Raw genomic sequence first — 27,292 nt, forward strand, 5'->3', positions numbered from 1 at the left:
GATTGTCACTGGTTTTGTAACAGACCCAACAATTTCACAATGAAACCAAGAGTTATTTTGCTAAAATACTTTACTAGGCACTACAGAAACGAAAACCACTGCATTATTTTCGACAGGTGAGTTTGGTTACTTGAAATTCTTCCCTTCGTTTTTGAAAACCATTTTATTTTTTATGTATATACTTGGTGCCATGCAATAGCTGTTGTTTTCACACACTCACTTTCCTGGTCCGCTTTCATCCTTCCAGATTTATAACAAGTGTCAAGTAACAGATCTAGCCTAATTTAAAGGGAACTGAACAGAAGAAAAGAGTTTGGAGGCTGGGTCTTCCAGACTACAATTTTGACAAAAACAATAAACACAATTGGTTGTTGAGTAGAAGTAACACTGTTTATTTCATTACTTCAAAACAAAGAATTATTGATAAAACAATTTTATTGAAAGCTGTGCAGGAAGACAGCACTGCCTGCATGTATTTTCTAAAATGAATTCAACAAATCCTGCACAGCCTTAACATATAAAAAGTGCAAAGTTGAAATAACACTCGCTGCAAATACACTGAAATTATTGTTTCCATTGCAGAAAGGGTGGATATTTATTTGTGGAATTTGAGGTTGCCCATGATAACATGTATCAAACTTTACGAACCAACGATTTGGGCTTGGCGAATGCTTTTTCTCAGTTCCTTGAAACCCACATTTTCTGCTTGATTTGTATTTGTTTCCCACCATTAACTTTTTTTTCTCAAAAAAGAAAAAAAAGCAGGTGAATGAATCTGCTGTTCTCGTTCCTGGGGGTTTCGTGGTTCTCTGTATGTAATACAGTTTCTGATCAAGTATCGATAACTCAGCTTGGCGCCAGAGCCTGTGCCACTGGCCTGGAAATAACAACTGTAGACCAAAGCCCCTGCTAATGATAGCTATTGCTGCCTTTTGAAATGCAGCCACAGGATAAACCAATGGTTCCGCGCAGAGTAATTAAAAAGCTCTGATTGTTGAGAAAAAGACACACAGGGGCGACCCCTCCACTATAGCGGAGGAGCGTTGCACCGCTGCAAAAAGCAGAAAAATAAAGTGATAATACAAGTATTTCATTATCACTTTATTTTTCCACTTTCTTATGGCGGGGCAGGGCCAGCATCCTTCACATCAACAGATGGAGGAGGAGTGGTGGTGAGCTTATAAGTGTGCATGTCAGTTTGGCCGGCAGTGTGAGGCCGGACGAAATGACATGTGCACTTAGAACTCTCCACCCAGCTGTCCAAGCACAGTGTCTGCCCCCCGCCCAGAGTGGCATTTCTGCCCGTTAAGGCCAATCCCGGCGCTTCTCTCATGCTGGTAACAGCATGAGAGGTGCATCAGGATTGGTTGGGGAGGGAGGAAGAAGATGAGCAGAACTGTGGCGGCCGGAGCAGCGGAATACGAGGCAGCAGGTACATTTCTTCTTCTTATTTTTTTTTTATTGCCTCCCCGCACCCACTACACTGCCCCCCACTCTGTGCACTGCCCCCCCCTCCCCTTCCTGGCAGCAGCCGCTACTGGAGACAAACAGGACTTGGTGTTAAGTTTATTGTCATCTGAACATGTAATGCAATAGCTTCTTCCTCGCCCACCTATCACAGTTCTTTAACATTCTTGTGCGTTAGGGCTGGACACTATAATTTGTCACTTCCCCTTCTACTTCTAAAGGTGTTTTTTGAATTATCATGTGAGAAAATTGCTATAGAAATGGTGTGGTAAAGGAACATGAAGAAAATGAGTATTAGAAAGAAAATGAAAGGAGAGAGTATGCTTTTGTGGTTAGAAACGCGGACTTATGGAAGAGTAAAACAATTGTAGATCCTGATATTGAAGTGTTAATTGACATTGTAAAAATCAAACTTTTAGTAGACACAGAAGCACTCATTACCATTGTATCTCAAGAAAAATGTAGTCAGTTATGGAATGATAAAACACTGTATTCTCCTCATGTATTGACAGTAGCTTTTGAGGGAAGTAAAATAGATATTTTGGGGCAACCATTGAAGTACTAGGTGAAGTCATTCATGGAACAATCTATGTAGCAAAAAAGGGAATTAATATTCTTGGTTGGTTACATCAAACTGAGCTCAATTTAACCATCAAACTTGAACAGGACATACCTGTTTTTGTGGATATAAGAAGACATAAATTAATTGAGGGGCATTAGAAATGTCAAAGACAATTGGGCGAAGAAATTTGAGAAAGCTTTTTAAGACTGTTTGGGAAAGATTACAGATTTCTCTTATACTATTATTGTGAAGGAAAATGCAATACCTGTTAAGCATAAAATGCGCAATGTACCATTGAGTATTAGGAAAGAGTTAACTAATTTATTGAAAGACCTATGTGAACAAGGTGTTATTGAAAAAGTTGAAGCAACTCTTTGGCTCTCACCCATAGTTTTAGCCAAAAAAAAACAGGAGATTTAAGAATGTGTGTAGATTGAGGAAGTGTGAATGGTGCAATTTGGGTGGATAATTTCCCATTGCCAAGAATAGAAGATTTACTAGTTAAAATTGGGCATTCCGGTTGGTTTACCAAATTGGATTTAAAAGCAGCATATCACCAAGTAGAATTAGATATTCAGTCTCAATACTTGACGGCATTTGTGACTCCAGAGTATTCCAGTTTTGCAGGTTACCATTTGGGTTAGCATCGCCGGCTGCTGTTGTTCAAAGAATTATGTCAGAGATGTTTAAAGATAATCATCAAGTGGTGATATTCTAGGATATCTCAATTTAGCTACTAGTGAAATTGAACATGACAAAATTCTAGATTCAGTTTGGAGAACATTAGAAAAGAAGGGAGTGGCATTAAAAAAAAAGATAAATGTGTCTTTAAATGCAGAGAAGTAGAATATTTAGGACATGTTGTTTCAGGACAAGGGGTGACACCCAGACCCAGTCTAATAAAAAGCATTTTAGAAGCTCCAGCTCCAGGGGATAGAGAACAATTTTGTTGTCTTTCTTAGGCATGTGTGAACTGTATGCAAAGGTTTTAAAGGATTTTGCAAGGAATACTGAATGTTTCAGGGCATTATTAAAGAATGTAGCTATGTTCACAGGGGCTAATGAATGTGAAACTATGTTTCAAAAGATAAAACAGGAACTTACAAGTGCTCCAGCATTGCAACCATTTGTGGAAGGGAAGAAAACCATTGTGACAGTAGATGCATGTGAATATGGTTTAGGAGCAGTTCTGTCACAATGTGAAAGTACACGTGAAAATACAACAGGTTTTGCTTCAAAACTCTACGTCTGCTGGAACAAAAATATTTGGTAATTGAAAAAGAACTCCTGGCATGTATGTGAAGTGTTGAGGAATTCAAACAGTATTTGTGTGGCCATTCGTTTTGAAGACTGACCGTCGCCCATTAGTGGAAATTTTGTCTGGTAAAAAAGTGAAATGATCTACAGCCCGCATTGCAAGGTTGTCTGCCAAACCTTTCGAATTTATGTTTACTGTTGAGGACATTCCGGAGCTAAGAAACTGTAGGGCAGATTGTTTATATAGGTTACCAATTGTACAGGCAGAAGAGGAAGATTGAGAGAATGCTTTGTAGCATGTACTGACAACAGTAATATATGTGTGGAGGAAAATGAATAGGTGGATGCAGTAAATGAGGACAAGATTTTGAAAGAAGTAATGACCTTAATCAAGTTTGGATGGCCTAAAAAAAAATCTTTCAGTTGATTTGCAGATGTTCTGGAAGATAGCTGATGAGTTGTCCACTGAGGGTGAGAAGGTAGTACAGGGAAACAAATGGTTCCCACCATAATGTTTCAGCCAAAGGAAAATCTCAACAGCTTATACAGGTCATTTAGGATCAACCATTACCAAAAGAAAAATAAGAAATTACTTTTGGGGCCAAGAATGGATGGAGATATTGATGATTACATTAAAAGGTGCGTAAGTTGCAAAACAAGTGATAAAATGTTGGTCACAGAAGGCAAAGATCAAATCTTTCGTTCCTTCACCACAGAAAGCATGGCAAAGATTAGGAATTGATTTTTGGGACCTTTTCACCTTCGATCACATAACATGAATTACTTTATTGTCACCATTGATCATCTGTCCAGATGGGTAGAAGTAGATTCAGTGCATCTCCTGACTACTGGAAGTTTAATCAGTTGTTTGATAAACATATTTATGAGAGAAAGATTTCCAGAAGTAATCTTAACTGACAATAGTGTCCATTATGTATCCACTGAATAAGTATGCAATCAAGCACATCAGAACTCCTCTATGTCATACACAAAGTAATGCCAAAGTTGAACACTTCAATAAAGTATTAGTAGGCTGTATTCAAGCAGCACACAGAAATAACTCATGTGCTGACCAGACAGTCAAGGTTTTGGTGTGGTCATATAGCACCACTCCACATGTAGCCACAAGCAAGATTCCATTTGAACTAATGAGGGGAAGGAAAGCATCCACAGAGTTATGTCCATTCTGGATCGTAAAATTGCTTCATGGAGGGAGTAATCTGGAAGATGTATGGAAGACAGCTGAAAAAGTTTCTAATGAAACAAATATTAAAAGGATCAATAATCAGTTCAATACTGAAGTATGCAGACTGAACGTTGGTGAGTGTATACGAGTGAAGAACCCTGCTTTAATGAGGAAGGGGTAATTGAAATGTAAGGATTCTCAGCAAATTTGTGAAATGCGCAGAAATGCAGTAAAACTGACAGATGGATGTTGGTGTAGTACATCCTGTGTGGCTTTGGACCCTAGTAAGAAATGTGAAGGTTTAACCAATCCTGAACCTGTTAAGGGTTTTGAGAAACATATTGTTAAAATTTGTAGTAATGATCTAATGCCAAAAAGATAGAGCTTGAGAATGCATATCAAACCTAAGAAGTTGCAGGATTATATTACTTCATGAATTGAGTACAATGTTGTGCGTTTTCTTCCAATATTTTGTATTTTGCCAAACCTAAGATGTTGCAGGATTATATTACTTCATGAAATGAGTACAATGTTTTGTTTTCTGCCAATGGTTATGTACTTAGTTAAAAAAAGGAAGAAAGATGTGTACTTTAATCTTTTTCTCTGTATTCGGTAGTTTTGATGCTAAAATTAAAAATGTATGTAGGTTTGGTATTAATTTGTTTTTATAATGCACATTGAATGTTTATGTACTGTAGGATTTGTAACTTGTTTTTAAAAGAAGGGAGAAGTGTGGTGATGTCACTGGAGGAGCATAGAACATGGTGACATCCTTGGAATATATGACACAAATATGTTCTATAATTCCATTTGGCCATTGCTTTCTGTGCCCTTTTATGTACCAGATGTATTCTCTTCTGGTGGTAATAAATACCAATTAATATAACAAGAAGAGCGTGGACATTCATCTTTACAAGTGGCTAGGTGCGGTGGGAGGATTATTTGGAATTAAGTTTCCTGTATCGCACCTTGTGATATAATACAAGAAACTTAAATCCTGCTCTGTTCTTTCTCAAAACCTGTCTGCGGCAAAAACTCTGAAACCTGTTTTCACCTGCAATCAACACCTAGTAATGATACCAAGCCAATCTGGCTTCCTCTTTGAAGAGCAGCTCCTTTCAGATGTCAATTAAGATGTCAGTGGAACTCACATCAGTGGACACACCTAGAGGAAGTCAAATGGTACAATGATTCAAAGGGGGGAGGCACATGCACACCATGGTGCTGGGTAAGGTAGATCACACACTAGTAAAAAGCGTCAAAGAACAGAAAAGCACACATTAACATGAACATATGTGCAAAAGACTAATAAGTGCTGAAGATGCAGGGGCGGTCACACATGGGAGAGGTTAGCACACAGCTAATTCCGGAACTTGCAGTTAAACAGTGTTAGTGGCGTGACAGTACAGTAAGCCACAAGAAACAAAGATCTAACAGAAGGATCAGAGGAATGTCATAGCAACAAGTGCTAGGGAAGGAGTCACAAGTTTGGAGTAATATGGCACATCAAAAGGTAAGAAGAAAAACAGATAAAACGTTGATAAGGGGTCGTAAAATGCATATGTCAATGGAACAAAGTCAATTTCAGAAGATACATATTGGGGAAAGTTGCGATCTAGGAATACTAAGGTAATGGGCATCAAACTTTGGTTTGATATGTGGCAACCTTGAGATATTGCCCATTTAGATGGAGTGTGGAGCTCTCCTAGTTGAAGTGAGAGCATGTATTATGATAGATAGTTACTTGTATAGCATGAGGGCAGTGGCAGCCTGTAATGTGCAGCAGGAGTGGGTGGATGCATACGCCTGTACACACACACACACACACACACACACACACACACACACACACACACACACACACTCTCTCTCTCTTTCCAAATGCACACCCAGCACATACACACATTCATAGTGTGTGCACATGCTTGCACAAATACACAATCATATATACACACACAAGCACCAAAATTTAAAAAACAAAAAAATATTACCAAACCACATTGGTGATCTTGAAGGGAAACCTCTGTGGTTTCCTGGGGAAAGGGACGAAAGAAAGATCCTGCCACCTCCTCTGAGAGTGGCATATCAGAAGGCGCTCTAGAAAGTTTGTGAGAGGAGTGATATATGTGGAAGGGAGACACAAACTAGGCGGAAGCTGAAAAAAAGAGCAATAGACTACTAGAGAAAACGGAGAAATGACTGAGGAGCAACCACTGGGAGTGAAGGGAACTACAGTGACTATGTCCTCAATACAAAGATCAGATATTGACAGGGAAAATGTGCTCATGGATAATAAGTAGTGCGAAATTTGCATTTTTTCCAACAAAGAACCACAATTTCCTAGAATTACAGCGATCACATAAAATATATATTGCCAGTGCTCCGAGTAAATTTCTTTGTAGGTGTACACCTCACACAGAAAAGAAACATGATAGTGTAGCAAGAGACTGGTTGGAGGAGAAAATGTCGCTCAGTAAGCTTTTTTTCTTATTTTTTTCTTATTCAAACTGATCTCCTCTCGGCAAAAATCATTCAAATTTTTGTGTTATATGAATTGGCAAATGTTTTCCACATTTTGCATAAAGTGAACTTTGAAAATTAACTTCACTATACCACCATAACAAAACGTCTGCGATAGCCTGGCTGGGGAGCTGGTATCATGGGTATGGGAGAAGGGAAAAAAATAAACAAGAGAGATGTGGAAAAGGTCTTACTTAGAAAAGGGATGAACGTGTACCAGGGTAAAAGGGGAAATCTGGGAAGGAGATCGTCCAGAAAGAAGAAAGATCATACATTGGGTGAGGTAGGCACAAAACCCCATTCACCAAATGAGATACCAAAAAGATCACACTTTGGATGAGAGAGAGAATAGGGTCAGTACTGGAGAAAGGGTGGGGGGAGGAAGAAAGTTTATGCAATGGCTGAAGTGGAAGAACAATTCAAGGGGGAAGAAGAGTGGTAGATGCGCACTAAGAGTCATAGAGAAAATGTAATTATACATTGAACATACAGGGGTGACAATTGCTGGTCCTTTGAGATTCTGTGGTGTCGGGTATCTGTAAAGCCTTATCGCCTCCTGGCTAACAACTGCCTTTTATCAAAGGCGTTCAGTATCCTGAGGGGTGAAGGCGGAAGCGTGGCTTCGGGAAGACTCATATCACCCTTCACTCCTTTAATGTACATTGTTATAGAGACTAGTCACATGGTACGTTCCCAGAGCATTTCACGATTCCTATGTTAACAAAAAAAGAATGTTACCAGATTCCAAGTAGCATACTGTTAGACACAACTACAGTGCTTAAACCCACAGGGCATTCCTGTGTCACTGATATAAGGGATTTCAAGAGGTTGCTCCTATTGTGGGACACTTGATATATCTTTTTATTTTTTGGAGGGAGGGCTCAAAGAATGTCTTGAGTTGGTAAATATGGTTTCCTGCTCTCGCACTGCACACAATTCATCTTCCAAGCCCTTTCTCATAAATTTTGGATGACTAAGCAATCTAGCAATAAGCACTATCCCTAAAATGCCTTCAGAAACAAGTAACTATCACAGCTAGTGCGACACCCGAACATATAAAAAAATACTGATGGCCTGGTTTTGAGTTTGGAAGGTGGACTTTCCCTCTATCATTCCAGCTGTGATCAAGGGGATGCAAAACAGGAAAGACATGTAACCAGAGGCCAAGGTAGTCAATCAACTGTTCTTTGGTGAACACTCTATGACTGCCTTCCTCTAAATTATGCACGGATGTGTTTCCCAAGGAGGTGCAACACAATGGAAGTGGTTTATAGGTTCCTTTAAAATGTTTGATGTCTAAAAAAGGGGTTTTACGTGTCTTGAGAAGAGGGGCTTGAATCACAAATGTCTGCTACTTTGAGTTTCTACTCCAGGCTGTGACTTGTTCAAAACCAATTCACAAGTCAGTTTCTCCATTACATTTCTAGATTCCATTTCCAGGGATGTACCACTGTCTGGAAACAGTGTTCTTTTGTATTGTTAATTAATTGTGATGCTCAAACACACTGTAAGAGAGTACTGTGTAACACGATCAACACACATAAATAAAAAATAATATATACATATATATATATCTATGAAAAATATTGGTACAGTCAAGCATCAGTGAATATATAATTTGTACACATACAGCTTCTCGTACAACTGTATAGACAACAACAGCTTATATGCAGCGGGGGCTGATGTAAATATTCCCCCTTCCCATGATTTAGTCCAGTGTAAAATGGTGGCTGCAACTTCCATGAAAAATATCTATTGTCAATGCTATGCTAGGTTTGCAAATACTTTTACTTGAGTGCATGTTTTCTTCAAAACCTACAATTCAGAGCTTTAATGTATGTAGTTATCTTCATTTTCTGCAAAATTAAATTTTCTCAAAAGGTCCCAGGCCAAGCCATGGCCAACCAACATTCAGAAATGACAGACTCCTACAAGAGTAGAATCATGAGGCACATCCTGCAGTGATGCAGCACCTTTAGGTTACCCCTAATAACAATTTATTTTATTTGTGGAGGTTTTGGGGGCAAGGCAAGGGGAATGACGTGGAAACTGGTGATGAGCAAGATAAGAGGTGCTGTAGCTCATTGCTGCTTGCAGTTTTCCTTTTTGTCACGTGATTTCTGTCGGCCCCATTTATCAGAATGCCGTTTTGTAGGCGATACAAAGGCTTGGTCCAACCCGTCATCCATGAAGTCATACAAGCCATCCACGGGAACTGCATGTGGCTGGGGAGGTCGAGAACATTCTAGGCAGAGAAGAAAATGATAGGCAATCACAATAAAAAAAGGCAAGACAGAATGCATTGTGTACAACATTTTAAACTCATAGAGTATTTTATATTTGACATCATCCGAACAAGCCAGATTATATTTGAATTCAGCGATGAATGCATCTATTCTTCTAGTCAAGCATCACTGAATTAAATAAATATTTAAAAAAAAACTCAATGGGTAAACGTACAAAAATACACCAGAAGGAAACATCAAACAGGAAGCTATGCACAAAATATGAAGAAAGTCAGTCGGTCTTATTGCATTTCCTGAAAAAAAAGCTGATGGGATATTAAACACAACTGCATATTGAGCATTTGTAGAATTGATGAGTAGGGACGAAATGTTGGCAGTCCAATTCTGATTCATTAAATATTATACTGAAATCTGCAGGTCTATAGAATGCATTTCAATCACCGCACCTCATATGTGGCGTAAGTGAAATGTGCAAGATCAAAGGATATGAGAAGTTGTCATTTCAGCTGCCTGGTCTTTAACCAAAGAGGGTGCAGATGTGTTGAGCATCAAATCTGGCCACCATGGATTCTTCAAATTAGAAGCACGAGTCATTTTTTGACCTGGCTTGACAGCACAGCTGTCTGCAAAACATATTGTTACCAATCTTCTGAAATATGCATACTGAGGGCTTTTGTGGCAACCAGAGGAGTACTATTTTTTCCACACGTCATGCCATTAGCTGTTTGATGTATCATCCCCTCTCATTAGGAGTGCTTGGATTGTGAGGCTATTTTACATAAAAAAACAAAGAATGATCATACACTGTATTTGTTATCTCATAGATGATTGTATAGAGGAAGCAAGCATTATTTTTATTTTGGTTTTCACTTCAGAAGGCTTTCTAAAAATTTGAGGCAGACATATTGCTAGTGCTTGTTCTTTTTTAGAATATTTTAGTAAAAGACAAAGTTAGGGAGCAAAGCACTTACAAAATCAATAATAACAAGTCAATGTTTACAGTTACGCATAGCGATAGATTATAAATGTACAATTACCATGTGGTAATGGGGTGAGAAAGAATATAAATGTAGATCGTCAATGTAGACGCGAGTCTAAGATAGTTTCTTTGCTTCTCTTCTGTTGACCTTCCCTCAAAGTTATTAAGGTATGCGAGGGGTTGGGCTAGGCCTGCCAGCAAGATGGCTGCCACGCTATGAGGCTCTGCTGGGCATTGGGCCTCTTTCTTACATTTATCCTGCTGGGGCAGCGCATACGAGCTAAAGTTTAGCCCTGAGGCCCCTTGGAGACCAGAGAGCTTCTGGGAGACGGTTGCGGCAGAAATCCTCTGCAGGGCTCTGTTTGGGCGCGGCCTGTGCCTGGTGGGCGCGCCTGCTGGGCCTCCTCCACATTGCTAGTGGGCCCTGGGGGCGCGGTGCTGTCGTGGGTTGCGGTGCCCAGAGATGGGGGGAATGCGGTGCTCTCCCCTCTGGGACCAGATTGGCAGCTGTATCGGGCCGCAGCCCCTTTCATTGCTGGTGCACGGTTTGGGCCTGCCGGACCGCCTTGGCCGTCGGGGCCGGATTCCAAGCCGGCCTCTGAAGTGCTTGCTGGAGCTGAAAGGACGGCGGGGACGGCGCCTCCGGGTGTGGGGCCGGCCTGAATGAATTGAGGTGGAGTGCCGGTCGGGCGCTCCATTGTGCTGTCGGAGGAGGAGAGGAGCGGCAGGTGGGTCGCCTTGTCTCTCGGCCGCATGGGTCCTCTCTCGGGCCTGCTTGCTGGGGGAGACTTTCGCTGGCTGGGTCGAGCCGAGGGAGCCAGCTGCAGTACTGGGTGATGGTGAAGACTGATTTTTGCATTACTTACCCCTGATCGTGTGGCTTCACTGTGAGGGGTTGCCGGGTGGGCGATTCCCCTGGCTGTTGGGTGGCCCCGTAGAATTGCCCCACTTTCGGACCTTCCTGTGTTGCTGGGGGCTGCGCGCTACCGGCGGGGGTGAGGGGCTGCCTGGCGGGGGAGCCCAGCGAGCTTGTGGTGGGCCTGGAGGCCTGGATAGTTGAGACCCATTGCTTTGTAGGCACCTGGAACAGACTTCGGTGTTCTCCCCCCTGGCTTGCTGTTTTTTGAATGGCCAGGAGTTTGCATTTCATTTACACTCTGTTAGCAGTTTGAATATGGGCAAGACAGAACAGAAACAGGCCAAGCTTACCTTTGAAGGTAGGAAAAAGAGGGGTGGCACCTCCGCCCCTCAGCTTGGGGAAGTGCCTGCTGAGGAAGGAGCTTCGGAAGCCTCGGTCAAGGCTATGTTTCTCGATCTTAAAGTAGCCTTGCAGGCATTGATGCTAAGCTTGACCATCTGACGGTGCAGCTAGATCGAATTAAAGCCAGGGTGGATGATCATGACTCTCGGTTTCATCATTTGGAAACATGCACCTCGGAGCTGGAAGATCAACATAATGGTGACCGGAAGCAATTGCTCCGAATGGAACGGGTGCTTGAAGTTATACGCAATAAAAATGAAGACTTGGAGGCCAGGTCACACCGCAATAATATCCGCATAGTGGGTCTCCCGGAATCTACAGATATGGGTAGAGTGTAAGACTTTGTGCAGGGCATGCTTTCAGAGCTCTTTCCCAAAGAGCTTTCCCGGATGTTGGTGATGGAGCAGGCACATAGGTCTTTGGGACCTCGGCCACCGCCTGGAACCCCACCGCGTCCCATCATTGTACGTCTGCTGAATTACCGGGATAGAGATATTGTTCTTCGACTGGCCTGGGAGAGGGGAGGCCTGTGGTCTATAACAACACTGAGTTGAACATTCTTCCGGACTACACCCCCAGTGTGCAGGCCGCACGCAGATCGTTCCTGCTAATTAAACGCACCTTGAGTCAGACTGACGCTAGATTTTCCCTTATCTACCCACCAAAACTGAGGGTGCAACACGGTGGTAAACTATTTTTTTTTCACGGACCCGAAGCTTGCGGCTTAGTTCGCCAGGACGGTACCTAAGAGATCGGCGTGACAGGCCCGGATGCTCTTGGAACTGAGAATGCAGCCTTAAGTGATACTGACTAGATGGGAAAGGGTGCTGCTGACTGGGGCAATTTTTTTTTGTTGCTTGCTGGGTGACACAGCTCTGTGGTTCTGCCCTATTGGCCGCCCGCTGTTAGGCTTCTTGTTGGCCCTTTTCCCCCCTCCCCCTGCCCCGATCAGGGTAGCGGGATGGATGGCTTAGCTCTCGCCCCTTGGAAGAGTCCTGTTTATCTGATGTTTGTTATAAAAAGGGTTAATGTTGTTCAGGGGGTGGGCTATATGCTTTGACCCGGTTGATATGTCTTGATGCGTGTCACGCTGCTGGACAGAGCTTGTAGACTTGTCTCGGTCGACGGCCCGAATATGGACAACCCTGAATTCTTTTGTGAAGTGTGGCGATTGGTTGAGTTGCTGGGTAGCGGCGCGGTGATCTGGGGTGGCGATTTTAATGTTGTTCTGGATCCTGCGGTGGACTGTGAAAGCCAGGCCAGGGTGCAGCATGTTTCTGCTGCCAAGGCTCTGTCGTCGGTTATGGTGGAGGGAGCTTTGGTAGATATGTAGAGGGCTAAACATGCAGCTGCTCGGGAGGGCACGTGTGTTAACTTTGCTCATAACAGTTGGTCCCACATAGATCATTGGCTGGGCTCAAGGGGCGTGGAGCTCTAGGTGCAGTGTGTGCAGCATACGGCGGGAACCTTGTCGGATCATTCGCTGGTCAAATTACTGCTGGCGGTGCCTAGAAGTCCTGGGTGTGCAGGTTTGTGGCACCTACCTCATGGGGCGCTGAGGGACAATGCATTTCGTGAGGAGGTACGTGAGGACATAATTCACTATTTTGCTGAGAACTGTGGATCTGTGAGCTCGGCGGGCACTTTATGGGAGGCCTTTAAGGTAGTGATCCGTGGCATTTGCCTCGCAAAACAACATGGCGTGTTAAAAATGTTGCTGCGGGAACTGGCTGATTTGGAGGATTGCGGAGCTGGAGCGGACTGGTCGGGTGCAATCCTGGCAGCTCCGCGGGATTCTGTATCGCGATGAGGAGGCCTCGCTTCGGGAAATCTGCTTCCTGGGGAAATACGCCAGGGTGCGACATTATGGTAAGGGTGAGAGGGCCGGGCGCACGCTGGCGTACATGTTGCACAGGCCTTGGGCTAGCAATTACATTACTGAGATAGACAGTGCGGAGGGTGAGCGGGTGGTGGGGACGGATGGTGTTATGCAGGTTTTCACTAAATTCTTCACGGATCTCTATGCTGAGCCTTCTGGACTGGACGTAGGTGCGGCTCAGGACTACATTTCTGAGATTTCCTTGCTCTGGTTTGACAATGCGCACAGGTCTTATTTTGATGCCCCCTTTTCCGTCGAGGAGGTTCTGGCAGCGATTTGCTGTTTGGCCGGACATAAGTCCCCTGGCTTGGATGGCTTGACGCCAGCATTTTATAAGGAGTATGCTGATATTTTTGGCTCCTCACCTTCTGGAGGTCTACGCGGAGTCTATGGAACTGGGGTTCTCCCAGCCTCTCTTCGCAAGGCTTTGATTGTTACGATTCTCAAGCCGGGTAAGGATCTGCATTGTTGTGACTCATATCGCCTGCTTTCTATGATCAATATTGATAATAAAATCTTGCCTAAGATGCTTGCGGCACGGTTGCAGCCATTACTTCTGAAGTTGGTATTGCCGGATCAGTCCGGGTTTGTGCCTGGTAGATCTACGTCTCATAATCTGCGCACGTACTTTGCGATTGCGAGCATGATTGATGCTGAGGATGATGCAGTGGTGGTGTTTTTGGATGCCACTAAGGCTTTTGATTCGCTAGCATGGGAGTATATGTTTGCGCTGCTTGCAAGAGTGGGCATGAGTGTCCGTTTTGTGCAACTGATCTGGCTGCTGTATTCAGAACCCACTGCTAGACTGCGGCTAGACAGTAATGTCTCTGGCCCCTTCAGGGTTGCTTCGGGGACTCGACAGGGGTGCCCTCTCTCCCCGCTGCTATTTGCAGTTGCGATGGAGCCTCTTGAGGCGTATTTGAGACAACATCACAATAAGAGGGGTCTACCGTTCCGACAGCGGATTATCTTGTTATCCTTGTATGCAGATGATATCGCGCTGTATGTGCGTAAGCCCCGGAAACATTTAGATGTTCTCTTGGATGAGATAGTGCGATTCGGCACCTTCTCCGGTATCGCGATTAACTGGTCTAAGTCGTGGTGATGCCCCTCTCTGTGGGGATGGCGGAATTCCCCTCCCAGTATCCAATTGGATGGACGGATGGCCCGGTGCGCTATTTGGGAGTTTGGCTAAGCCGAGATGTGGAGACACTTTGGATGGCCGGGCGATTGCATGGTTGGAGGACAAGGTCAAGGCGTGGCGTTCGCTGCCGCTTTCGCTTATAGGGTGCATTGTGATTGCGAAAATGGTGGTGCTGCCTAAATTCTTGTACCTGTTCGTGAATCTTCCTCTTATTCGTACTGTGAGCTTTCTGCGGCGTCTTCGGTCTGCTCTGATATGACTAGTTTTTGGGTCAGGTGGGAAGCCCAGAATCACCTGGGAGAAGCTGACGCTCCCCTTTGAGCTGGGTGGTCTTGCTGCCCCTGACTTGGAGCTTTACTACTATTACGCTCATGGCCATTTTGCGTACTACTGGTTGCACCCTATTCGGTATTTACCGCAATTTGCGCCTGAAAGCGATGCGGTGTGGCCCGACTGCTTGTCTAGAGTTCTTGGAGCCCTTCCCCGTCACAGGGTTTGCGGTGTGAGCACGGTGCAGTGCACGACCAGGGCGTGGATCGCAGTAATGTGCCGGTCTGGTGTGGGCGTGCCGTTGGCTCCCTCGATGTCGGTGGTTGATGTCGCAGACGAGAGGATGTTCCGTGATGTGAGATTGCGCGATTTTCTTCGGGATTCCAACCTTACTAAGCTGGGTGACTGGTTTGAGGATGGGTGGTTGATATCTCCGGAGACTCTGCTAGAGGAGGGCTGTGATACCGCTCTGCATCGGCTGTATGTGCTGCGTGTTTTTGTACGATGCTGCGTGCACGCTTTGCTGGTCTCCCTGAGACTCCGCCGGTATGTCGGGCTCTGGAGGTGCTGTGCCAGGCACAGTCGCCGCGTAAGCTCATTACTAAATTATGCAATTTCTTGCAAGATCAGCAGGGCGGTGCTGAGATGGCAGCTAAAGCTCGCTAGGAGTCGGAAGGGGGTGAGACTATTTCAGAGGAGGTGTAGCGGAAATGCTGTGCACAGATGAGGGCCTTGTCCCCTAACTACAGGCTGCGGCTTCTACATTTCAAGTTTCTGCATCGCCTATATTATACCCCAAGAGGTCTTTACACTATGGGCCTGCGCGCGGATGCGAGCTGTGAGCGGTGCTGCGCCCCGGATGCCAATTTTTTGCATCTTGCGTGGTCCTGTGGGGGTGATCATGCCTACTGGAAAGAGGTAATGCATATGATTGAGGAGATATCTGGCTTGCAGCTGCCTTTTATCCCTAAACTTGCGCTGCTTGGATTTGCCGATGAGGTGCTGTCGGCCCATAGGAGATTGGTGGGCCTGCTGCTGCTGCTTGCGAAGCGCAGGGTCGTGATGTGTTGGGGTTGTGGCCGGGCTCCCCGCAGATCTGATTGGCTGCATGATGCCTCGTTCTGCCACTAACAATTGACGATTTTCTGGGAGCTGATTCCTGGGGGTGCCCAGCTGCGGGATATTTGGGGCCCGCTGCGTGCCTTTCTGGAGTCATTGATGTAAGGCTGCCTAGGCGTAAACTGGTGGGCCATGCGCATGGAGTTCTGGTTGATGTCGTTTTCTCATGCACCATGGCTGATATGTGTGACTTGTAAGTTGCCCTGCCCTCCTCCCTCCTTTCCCTGTTGCTCTTCCTTTTTTTCTGCAGTTGGTTATGGATGTTATTGCCCTACGAATGCCCGTTACTGCTTCCCATGTCCCTGGACTTTGGATACTTAATGTTTATTAACTTTGCAGTCGAGGTCTTAACTGGGCCGGCTGGATGGATATGGAGCTGAATTCCAGTTGAAATTATCTCTGGTGTTGATGGGCTCGGTTCAGGTCTCTTGTACCCTGTGTGGGACTTCACAATGTATTAATTCTGTCCTTCCTGTTGTAAGGGCTACTTTGCTGTTTGTCTCATATGTGTTGAAATTAATAAACAAATATCATTTAAAAAAAGTTACTAGGGTATGCAATATTATTGGCTCCTCACCTTCTTCATAATTCAAGTAAGAAGTCTCAGTGTCCACGTATAGCCATCTTGATTTAGTGGCAAGCATGGGGGAGTGGTGAAAGGGTAGAGGCAAACCACATCATTCCAAAGTTTTTTAAACAACTATGAGAAGAGTTACTGAGTAGGCAGTGGATTCTCCTGTCTTGATGAATCAATACTGATGCTAAAATAATGGACTTGTCAGAACTGCTGTTGATAACATCCGTGTAGCATGAATGGCTTTGCCAATGCAAGGGAAGAAAGAAGCAAAAGAGGGTTGCTTCCTGAAGAGAAAGTATAGAGTAGATAAAGAACTGAGGCCCATATTTATACTTTTTGACGCTAAACTGCGCTAACGCAGTTTAGCGTCAAAAAATTTTGCGCCGTCTAAAGCCATTCTGAAGCGCCATGCGGGCGCCGTATTTATGCAATGGCGTTAGCCGGCGCAAGCGGACCGGCGCTGCCTGGTGTGCGTGGAAAAAAACCACGTAGACCAGGCAGCGCCGGCGTTGGGAAAAAATGACGTTAGGGCGTCTTAAAATGGGGCAAGTCAGGTTGAGGCAAAAAAATCGTCTTAACCCGACTTGCGCCATTTTTTAACGACGCCCATCCCCCATCAACATGACTCCTATCATTGTAAAGATAGGAGTCATGCCCCCTTGCCCAATGGCCATGCCCAGGGGACTTCTGTCCCCTGGGCATGGTCATTGGGCATAGTGGCATGTAGGGGGGCACAAATCAGGCCCCCCTATGCCACAAAAAAAAAAAAAAAAAATACTTACCTGAACTTACCTTAATGTCCATGGGATGGGTCCCTCCGTCCTTGGGTGTCCTCCTGGGGTGGGCAAGGGTGGCAGGGGGGTCCCTGGGGGCAGGGGAGGGCACTCTGGGCTCATTTTGAGCCCACTTGTCCCTTAACGCCATGCCTGACCCAGGCGTTAAAAAGCGGCGCAAATGCGCCGTTTTTGGCCACGCCCACTCCCGGGCGTCATTTTTGCCCGGGAGTATAAATACCACGTAAAGGCCTGGGAGTCATTTTTTAAGACGGGAACGCCTCCCTTGCATCTCATTAACGCAAGGAAGGGGTTCACGCTAAAAAATGACGCACTCTCCGGGCACTTTGGCGCCCGAAGCGTCTAACGCCATAGTATAAATATGGCGTTAGTTGGCGTTAGTTTAGCGTCAAATTTGCGTCGAAAAAAACGACGCAAATTCGGCGCAAACGGAGTATAAATATGGCCCTGAATGTGACAAAAGCACGATGATTGAGTGTACTTTTTGGAGGCAAGATAGTTATTCATACTTTCAATGAAAGTACTGCCTCGAAGGCAGGATGACACATCAACCAACCCACAGTATGAGGTGAGGGAGTAATACTCCTTTGGGTGGAGGCAAAGCCCTTGCTATGTATGTTCTAAAAAATGGTTAAAATCAGGCTTGGAGACCGCTGTGCTGTCAAGCCAGTTCTAAAAAATGTTAAGTACGTGCAGTCCTCAGGTCAACAGTGAAAAAAGCAGTAAGTGGGAAAGCAATCAGGTCGGGCCTTGGCAAGCCTCCAATTTCATAAAATGTATTTTTGTGAACCAGAAATTGACAGTTTCAAAATAATTAAAAGTAAACGTGTCACCATCTTAAGGTAGTAAGCACATTTTGGCAAACAATAATAAGAAAAAAAACGAACAAAAAACATGAAACTATAGTTTGGCTTCTGGGCCTGACAGTGAAGTGGACTACTTTGTAGGCAGATGTCTACATGAGCATAAGCAGAATTCCATCACTCACAGTGAAGAGCCACCCACTGCGGTATTAGGAATTGCTTGAAAAACATGGGGCTGGTGACCCCATCTAGCGGGTGTACACATCCAGAGCATATGCCAAAATTAAATACATGACACCCCTATGCCACCTAGAAATCAGCCTCTGTGTGGCCTCATGTACCTTGGAGAATGACCATTGCCGAATGGATGAAGAGCAGCTGCCTCAAACTCAATTCCGATAAGATAGAAGTCCTCATCTTCGGCTCCACCCCCTCCACATGGGATGACTCCTGGTGGCCTGACACTCTTGGAGCCGCTCCGACTCCCACCGACCACACACACAACCTAGGATTCATCTTGGACTCATTATCCATGTCCCAGCAAGTCAACGCCATCTCCGCCTCCTGCTTCAACACCCTTCGCATGCTCCAAAAGATCTAGAAATAGATACACACCGAAACCAGACCAGTCCCCCAAGCCCTCGTAAGCAGCAAACCGGACAATGGCAATGCCCTCTACGCAGGAACCACGACCAAACTACAGAAGAGGCTGCAACTCATCCAGAACGCCTCCGCGCGCCTCATCCTGGACATCCCCCGTCACTGCCACATCACAGACCACCAGAGAAACTTGCACTTGCTCTGAGTCAACAAGAGAATCACCTTCAAACTCCTCACCCATGCTCAAAAAAGCACTGTACAACACCGGACCAGAATACCTCAACAGACGGCTCTCCTTCTACACCCCAACCCGGCATCTCTGCTCCGCCGACCTCTCCCTCGCAACCGTGCCACACGTCTGCAGAACTACAACCGGCGGTAAATCATTCTTGCACCTCGCCGCCAAAACGTGGAACACTCTTTCCACCCACCTGTGCCAGACCAAAAACCTCCTTACCGTCAGGAAACTTCTCAAGACCTGGCTGTTCGAGCAGTAGCAGCACCTCCTCCCCCCTCTCCTAACCCCCCCCACCCTCTTCAGCGCCTTGAGACCCTCACGGGTGAGTAGTGCGCTTTACAAATTCCTGATTGATTGATTGATTGATCAGGCGATGGTCAATGCAAAACTGATTAATCTTAAAACAATATGACACACAGCGCACTTTTCAAATGTGCTAATCTGCACTTTCACTATGCATTAGGAGCAAATGTCAAGTTCAATCTGCATTATAGCCTATTAAGAATAATATCACTGAAAATCTTGAGGCATGGAGTTGACACTTTTGAGGGTTTTCTGCAATGCAAGGGAGCTACGGCAAGCTGCAATAAAAGAAACAACCATACAGTTTCATTTTGTATATGTGGCATTTGATGACATTTGTTAGAGACACAGTATCATGTCCCACTGCTGGTGTTTGTGGGTACAAGTTGAGCAATTCTGGTGGGTCGAGTTGCAGGAATATGGATCCTGTATCTGTACACAGTCGAGTGTTGGGTCTGCATTTTGTTAGCTGTGTTGTGTGGGAGTTTTGTTGTGCTTCTGGGTGTGGAAGAAAGCAATAAGAGTTGTGCCCAGTTTCTTTCTATTTGTATGCTTTAACTTGAAGAACTATATGTGGAAAATCTATAGTGCCAGTGTTTAACTACTTAGGCAGGTGTTTAGCATGTAAGGGATGTGTCTTCCCTGTGTCCTTCCTGTGCAAGGGTGGTGTTATGTAGTGCACGGGTGTGCTATACATGCTTTGTATGTATGTGCTTCCTGGCTGAATAATCCAATGAATGTTATAAGATTTCTATATGATAAGGATTCTATTGTGAGTCTTTTAGATGATTTAGGATCGGGTTTAGATTTTGATAGTACCTGGAAATCAGCAGTTTCTCTAGGAAACATTGATAACAGAGAAGAATCTATCACGTCAATTGTTTCCAGCATAGGTTAGCACTGTGGAGAAAAATCAAGCAATGGATTTTGCTTCTCGTATTTAGAGCTTAGCGGGTGGAAATCTGAACACTCAAGGGGCTACACGCCCTACCTCTGTCAGCCTTGTGGCAGAGTGCTTGCTGCATTATGAGTTTCCCCGACCACTTTATCTTGGTAATTTCAACAAAACTGCTCTTGCTGATACAGCAGGAGCATTTTTCGATAAAATGTAATCCCGGCTGTATTGCCATGTTGTTGTATAGCCATTTTAATGCAGTCTTTGAGAGAAAAGGATGAGATCTGATACACCATGATTTCCCTGAGAAGTCATCTTGTCATGCGCCTGGTTGCCACAAATCATCCTTGCTCTTGGGCAGAGATGAGGCACTGCTAGCTGGCCGGAAAGGGATTAGGCCCACAGATGTCACATGGTGTGGGATTGGACTTAATTCCCCACAATTCAGGTAATGCTGCTGCCAAATCCAGCAGCCTCATCAGGATAATGTGAACCCATGCAACAATGTCATGGTGGCTTGTTCAGCATTTTGATTTTTAGTTCTGCTGAAAGAAACCCCCACAAGAGAGGTTTCTCTGTGAAAAAAAGAAAAAGAAAAAAAATGAACAACATTGAGGTACTAGAAATGTCCTCCTTACATGTGGAACTCATTGTTTCCTGTTAACGGCAGCCATGTTTTACATGAGAGCCATGTCAGGAAATAAAGGTGTCATAAGGTAGGTCTTCTGATGCCTTGCATGTGGCAGTCCTGTTTTGGATGAGCAACAGACAAGGAACTTCAAATGGCAGAACCAGCTGTCACTCAACATTTGGTGTTTCACCACATTTCTGAGTTTTCAAATTTGTCCTGCAAAAATATTAACTCCGGAATACTGACAACTATTTAGATTGTCAAGGTAAGTATATATTTAGGCAAGTATAGATTTCTATTCTTAACTCAAGTTTGATGTACCTTGATGAGACGTATATATATCTTCAAATTACACAGCTGTGGACGAGGTAAGCAGAAGGCCTTTTCTGCCAAAAAGTTGCAAGCATGTGCCCATCATTCTACAGTTGGGATTAAGGCTGGATGGACTGGAATGGGCTTCAACAACCACAACATTGCTGAATGACATTGACAAAGTCAATGGCGCCCTTTCTGACGAGCCTTACAGGCTTTGCCAATTCTTGTTTTACATAGAAATTGGAGAATCCATAACTCTTTTTAGAGCTGGGAATGGGTTGATGGCTCCTAAATAGAGAAGCCTTTCTACTTCTGGCAGAGGTTCATTGGACGTCAACTGAATCAGAGGTAGATTTGATGTGGTTATTCTCCTCTGTTGTCCTATCTATTTATTTAGGAGTGTTTTATGTTTCTATTCCATATGTTGAATGTGCTCAGATTATGACAGTACAAGATGTATAGATACAGGATTTTCCTGTAGGAGGGTTTACCTGTTGGAGGACGGCTGTGCTAGTTGTCCACTTTTGTTTTTCTAAGCAAGCTCTGGGCTGAACGTGTGTTGTTGTGGTGAGTGGGATATGTAAGGGCTGAGTGTCTATGCCCAGGACACCTCTAAACCTAGTGTAGGTATAGTGTTTGATTATACCACACATTCAGGGCTTACCCAATAGACATCTGTTTGTGGCATGTAGTGCTGTAGATTCACATGCTCTGCATTCTCCTGCCATCTAATGTTTGGTCCGGAGTGTTACAAATTGTTTTTCTTCGAAGAAGCTGTTTTTTGAGTCACAGGATTGAGTGACTCCTCCTTCTTGATCTCATTCACAGGGTTCACCATTATTTGAAGAACACTACTCAGGGGACACACATCAAGATCCAGACCCGTGGGATTCTTATGATCCAGACCTGGTCATTAACACTGACCCAGATTTGTATCCTGCTAGGCTTTCCCCTCCAGGAGATACTACTAGATACCAACAAGTTATTGCTAGGGCACCTGCTTACCATAATGTTCTAATACATAAGGAACTCATAGAAGAACATTTCTTGTTCAACACCCTTACCAGCACCCATAGAGACACCCAATATCTCTCTATGCTTTCTGGAATGATGCACCATGCGGCTGATATCTTTAAAGAGCCTGTCTGCTCTAGAATGATAACACTTAGGGTAGATAAAACATATAAACTTGCACCTACGGACCCGCTGTTAAATCAGGTCACAAGTGCCACTAGACTCAAAACTGGCTACTGCTGCCAGAATGAATACCAATAGCCCGGTCTCTGGAAACTCTCCGCCACCAGAGAAGAAGAGTAAAAATCTTGATAAAGCAGGCAAGAGAGTGGCTGCACAAGCTGCAAATCTTTGGCATATTGCCAATTCCCAAGCTTTACTCTCTAGATATGATAAAGCTCACTTGGATGAAATGGCATATCTCCTCCAATGTCTCCCAGAGAAGCAATGTAAGCATGGCCAAAAAATTGCTCCAGAGGGTCAAATAATTGCAAACAATTAAATTTGGTGTGCACTACATGCTACCGATTCAGCGGCAAGGGATACATTCTAGTGTGTTGATAAGAAGGCGTGCATGGCTTAGATGCTCTGTATTTAAGCCAGAGGTTCAACAAGATATATTAAAGTATGCCATTTGACAAAGAACATCTTTTTGGTCCACAAGTTGACTCTACGTTAGAGAAGTTAAATAAAAGACACAGATATTGCAAAGGCCAGGGGGGGCTCTCCAGTCTCAAGCACAAAAGGGATTTTTTCGTTGCCCAATATATAGAGGAGGTTACAAATACTCCACATCATATGCCCCTCTACCTCCCAAAATAAACAAGCTTCAAGCTCTTACAACAGAGATTCCTTTAGGGGTATACTTAGAGGCAATCATTTCAGAAGCAGGAGCAAAAAACAATAGCTTCCGGTGCTCAGCTTCCACAACAAAGCATTGACTACCTGAAAATGCCAAAACCCAATTTAACACCAGCTGGGGGATGTCTTCAGTACTACTACACATAATGGACAGACATAACATCAGACCAATGAGTCCTCTCCATTATTCAACATGGTTTTTGCCTGGAGCTTACTTACACATCTCCCAACAGCCCTCCTCACACTCACAGGTTATCTCAAGAACACCTTTTATCCTCAAAGAAGAGGTACAGTCTCTTCTTCTAAAAAGGGAAATAAAACCGGTCCCGTCCTAATATCACAAAACAGAAGTATTCTCACTATATTTCCTCATTCCAAAAAAGGATGGGTCACTCAGAACCATTTTGGATCTCAGGCTCCTAAACCAATACATTCTTTCAGAACATTTTCAAATGGTCACTCTTCAGGATGTCATCCCACTCCTTCCACAGGGCGATTTCATGACAGCTCTAGACCTAAAAGTTGCATATTTCCACATTCCTGCACACTGCACATATTTAGGATTTGTGGTCGCACACAAATGTTATCAGTTCAAAGTCCTCCCTTTTGGGGTCACAACTTCTCCAAGGGTATTCACCAAATGCCTAGCAGCTTTATATTTTAATTGAATGCCTGTTCAGTTGCACAATATTGCATATGTTGAGCATATGTGACAAACAAGTTACCCTTAGTTGTTTGTAATTGAGGGTATGTGTGCATGTATTTTGCAACCTTCGTTTGATTTGTTGCTGAGCTAAGGAAAATGTCGCTGGGTGTGGCTGATTCAGTAGTAGTCTTGCGTTAACTTCCCAGTACATATGTGGGTTCTTAGTAGGTGGTGCTTTTCAAGGTACATGTGTTACACTCCCTATGAATATGTACACTTCTGGATGGGCAGCTGCCATGCATGGTCTGACTCGCCTATAGAGCAATCTGGCAGTGTCAGAAGGGGCCAGTTACTCAGGCCAGTATGTGAGCAGGTTCTTTGACTGTTTCCTGGTGGCCTGTTTCAAGGTCTGGTGGGCCCGGTGTTTACTTGTGATTTCCCCCATTTTACCACAGACCACTTGTAGCAAACAAAAATGCATAATCCCCCACACCTTGAAAAACATCTATACACCTTGGGGCATATTTATACTCTGTTTGCGCCGGAATTGCGTTGTTTTTTTTTACGCAAATTCGACGCAAAACAAACTCCATATTTATACTCTGGCGTTAGACGCGTCTAGCGCCAAAGTTCATGGAGTTTGCGTCATTTTTTAGCGTGGACACCTACTTTGCGTTAATGATATGCAAGGTAGGCGTTCCCGTCTAAAAAATGACTCCGAGGCATGTGCGCCGTATTTACACGCCCGGGAGTGGGCAGGTCAAAAAAAATTACGTCCAGCCGCTTTTGCGTCGTTTTTTAGCGCCTGGTCAGGGCAGGCGTTAAGGGACCTGTGGGCTCGGAAGGAGCCCAGAGGTGCCCTCCCATGCCCCCAGGGACACCCCCTGTCACCCTTGCCCACCCCAGGAGGACGCCCAAGGATGGAGGGACCCATCCCAGGGAACTTAAGGTAAGTTCAGGTAAGTATTTGTTTTTTTTGTGGCATAGGGGGGCCTGATTTGTGCCCCCCTACATGCCACTATGCCCAATGACCATGCCCAGGGGACATAAGTCCCCTGGGCTTGGCCATTGGGCAAGGGGGCATGACTCCTGTCTTTGCTAAGACAGGAGTCATTTCAATGGGGGTTGGGAGTCAAAAAAAATGCGCAAATCGGGTTGAGGCGAATATTTTGCCTCAGCCTGACTTGCCCCATTTTTTGACGCCCAAGCTCCTTAATCCCCTACGCCGGCGCTGCCTGGTGTACGTCATTTTTTTTTACGCACACCAGGCAGCTCCGCCGGCTAACGCCGGCTAACGTCATTGAATAAATACGGCGCCCACATGGCGCTTCAGAATGGCGTTAGATTTTTTTACGCACAACTGCGTTGGCGCAGTTGTGCGTCGAAAAGTATAAATATGGCCCCTTGTCTTTACAAGTTCAAAACTATCCTGAACTGCAAATGTGGCCCACTTTTCAGCTACGTGATTCGCTAGTGGGGGTCACTTTCATTTTTCGTGCCTGGACGTATTTTCTGACTCAGTCTGACGCTAGTGCTCTGTACATGCGTACAGGTATACAAGGGAAACAGTCTTTACAATGTGATTTTTATATCGCAGGACATTTACAACACATTTGTTACCAGACAATTTGTAACCACGTACAGGCCTTTACCACACATGCCTTTACCATGCATTCAAGGTACTTATAGGGGCTTGGGGGGTCTCCCACCAAAAATATAAAAAATAAATATAAACATATTTTTTAAACATACCTTACTAATACTTACCTTAGCTAGACTAATAATGCAATGTAATGTCATGTGAGGTAAAAAGATACGAGTGCTATAAAAATGTGAGGTAAAAAATGTGTTGTCAAGGCTTGCAATGTTTTTACCTGTGCTGTTCCGTCATACAACCCTATACAGTACTTTAAGAATTACTATGAGATTCGTCACATGGTATTTTACGTGATGAGAATGTCCCCAAATGGTAAACTGCATGTGAAACTGTGATATTTGCTACCATTACGTTGCATATGTTCAGTACTAGCATAGCGTCAAATAAAGGCCTCAAATAACATTAGCCTTGATATCTTATGTGTGTAATGGCTCTGGGAAATGGATAAAGGGAATGGAGAAACATGTACTTGTTGTGTCTGGCAGGGTTGTCTATTCCTGACACCGATCCATTCAATGCACACTGGGAGATATTCACTGGGCACCTATCCATTATCTCCGATCCAGATGTAAAGTTGATTTACCTGCACTTCCTTGATATCCAAAGGAAATGTGTGGCTTGAGATCATGACTGGCGTTGCAACTTGAGGACATCATAGTCACTACAAATGCAGTCAACCCTGCAATAACCATTACCAAGATTTCCCTAGCCTTGTGCTCCTACTTTGTCTACCTCCAGACCTTATTCATAAGTCCCTTCATCAAGAAGAAAAACCTTAAACCCGGAGACCCACCCATCTATTAGCTCATCTCAAATGGCCTGTTTTAATGAAACCAGAAAGAGTAACTTTCATTCAAATCTCCAACTGTTTGGAAGAAATTAATCTGCTCTCTAACTATCCTACAGGCTTCCACCCTGATCTCCATCGGGGATGTCTTGAAGACCACTTTTGACAGTAATAGTTTTCCTACCCTATGTATGGTGGACCGATTGCTGTCTTTAACATAATCTACCACACTTACTTCTAATTAAGACTAGCGGAATTCAGCAACTTCCTAAAGAATATATCTTTCCATTTTTTCAATAGAACAAGAATTACTTCGCAGGCAGCACCTTTCTCATTTACCTTTTCTACACAGAGGCTGTGGTACCTTAAGGCTCCATCATCTCGCCACGGCTCTTCAATGCTCAGCCTAACCAGCTACTCGGCATATATAACTTCTCAAATTCACTTGCAACAGCTACAGCTATACCATTCAGAGCATCCTGAAACTGGAAGACCCAGCTGACCTAAAAGCTTTGCGGGCTGACCATTGACCTGAGCCACAGATCAATGAATGCTTTAGAGACACAGGCCATAACCTGTGGAGAATCAAAGCATAACCACCCCATGACTATCCGGTCCCAGGAATCCAGTACTCCGTGCAACATCTAATGAAGTAAGGAACTTGTGACTAATCATGGGCTAGAGTCTATCACTCGTTCCTGAAGTGACCCATCTTGTAGGAAGCACTCAGATACATCTTCTCACATGTAGTTGCCTAAAGAAGGTCCAGGATACAAACGCCTATGTTTTGCACCACCTGGACAGGCTAAAGGACAACTCTTGCTACTATGGAGACTTAACAAATCCAAATTGCAGCAGCCTGAGAACTAAATGACCTATTCCTACTTGATCACATCACATCAGCAACCAAGTACTTCACAAGATACTTATAGCTGCATTCTCCTCATTAGCGGCACCCAGCTTTGCCCAAAGGACCATCTTCACCAGTAGCCCAGCCTTTGTTTAAAAAAATTACTTGAAATGTGTAGAAAAAACCTCTTTGTTCTAACTTGGCATTCATAATGCCCAACTGATCCTACAAGAAGTAATACATTGGTAGGACCTCATTCTCTCCATTTGCAGAAAAAATAAGATATTTCCTCTCAGCAAAGCGAAGAAACACCCAAGACCAACTAGATTTCAGGAAGGCTGTAAAGAACTAGCACTTCTGCAATAGATGACTGGGGTTCACATACATTCAAGAAGCAGAATCAATCTCCTGAAATCTCCTAAAACAAGTAT

At 44.3% G+C, this 27,292-nt stretch overlaps 1 protein-coding gene across 3 annotated transcripts in view; it reads right to left on the bottom strand.

Moving 5' to 3' along the window:
• Nucleotides 1-364: 364 nt before the first annotated feature.
• The window catches only part of LOC138300863 (coiled-coil domain-containing protein 50-like), a 671,686-nt gene continuing 644,758 nt past the window's right edge, over nt 365-27,292 (bottom strand). For all 3 annotated transcript variants that reach the window (XM_069240701.1, XM_069240699.1, XM_069240700.1), the window contains one exon: nt 365-9,237. In XM_069240701.1, the coding sequence (XP_069096802.1) occupies nt 9,074-9,237 (164 nt within the window). In that variant the 3' untranslated portion in view covers nt 365-9,073. The remainder of the gene's footprint in view (nt 9,238-27,292) is intronic.

The sequence above is a fragment of the Pleurodeles waltl genome, chromosome 6 (assembly GCF_031143425.1).
Source record: "Pleurodeles waltl isolate 20211129_DDA chromosome 6, aPleWal1.hap1.20221129, whole genome shotgun sequence".
Taxonomy (NCBI): domain Eukaryota; kingdom Metazoa; phylum Chordata; class Amphibia; order Caudata; family Salamandridae; genus Pleurodeles; species Pleurodeles waltl.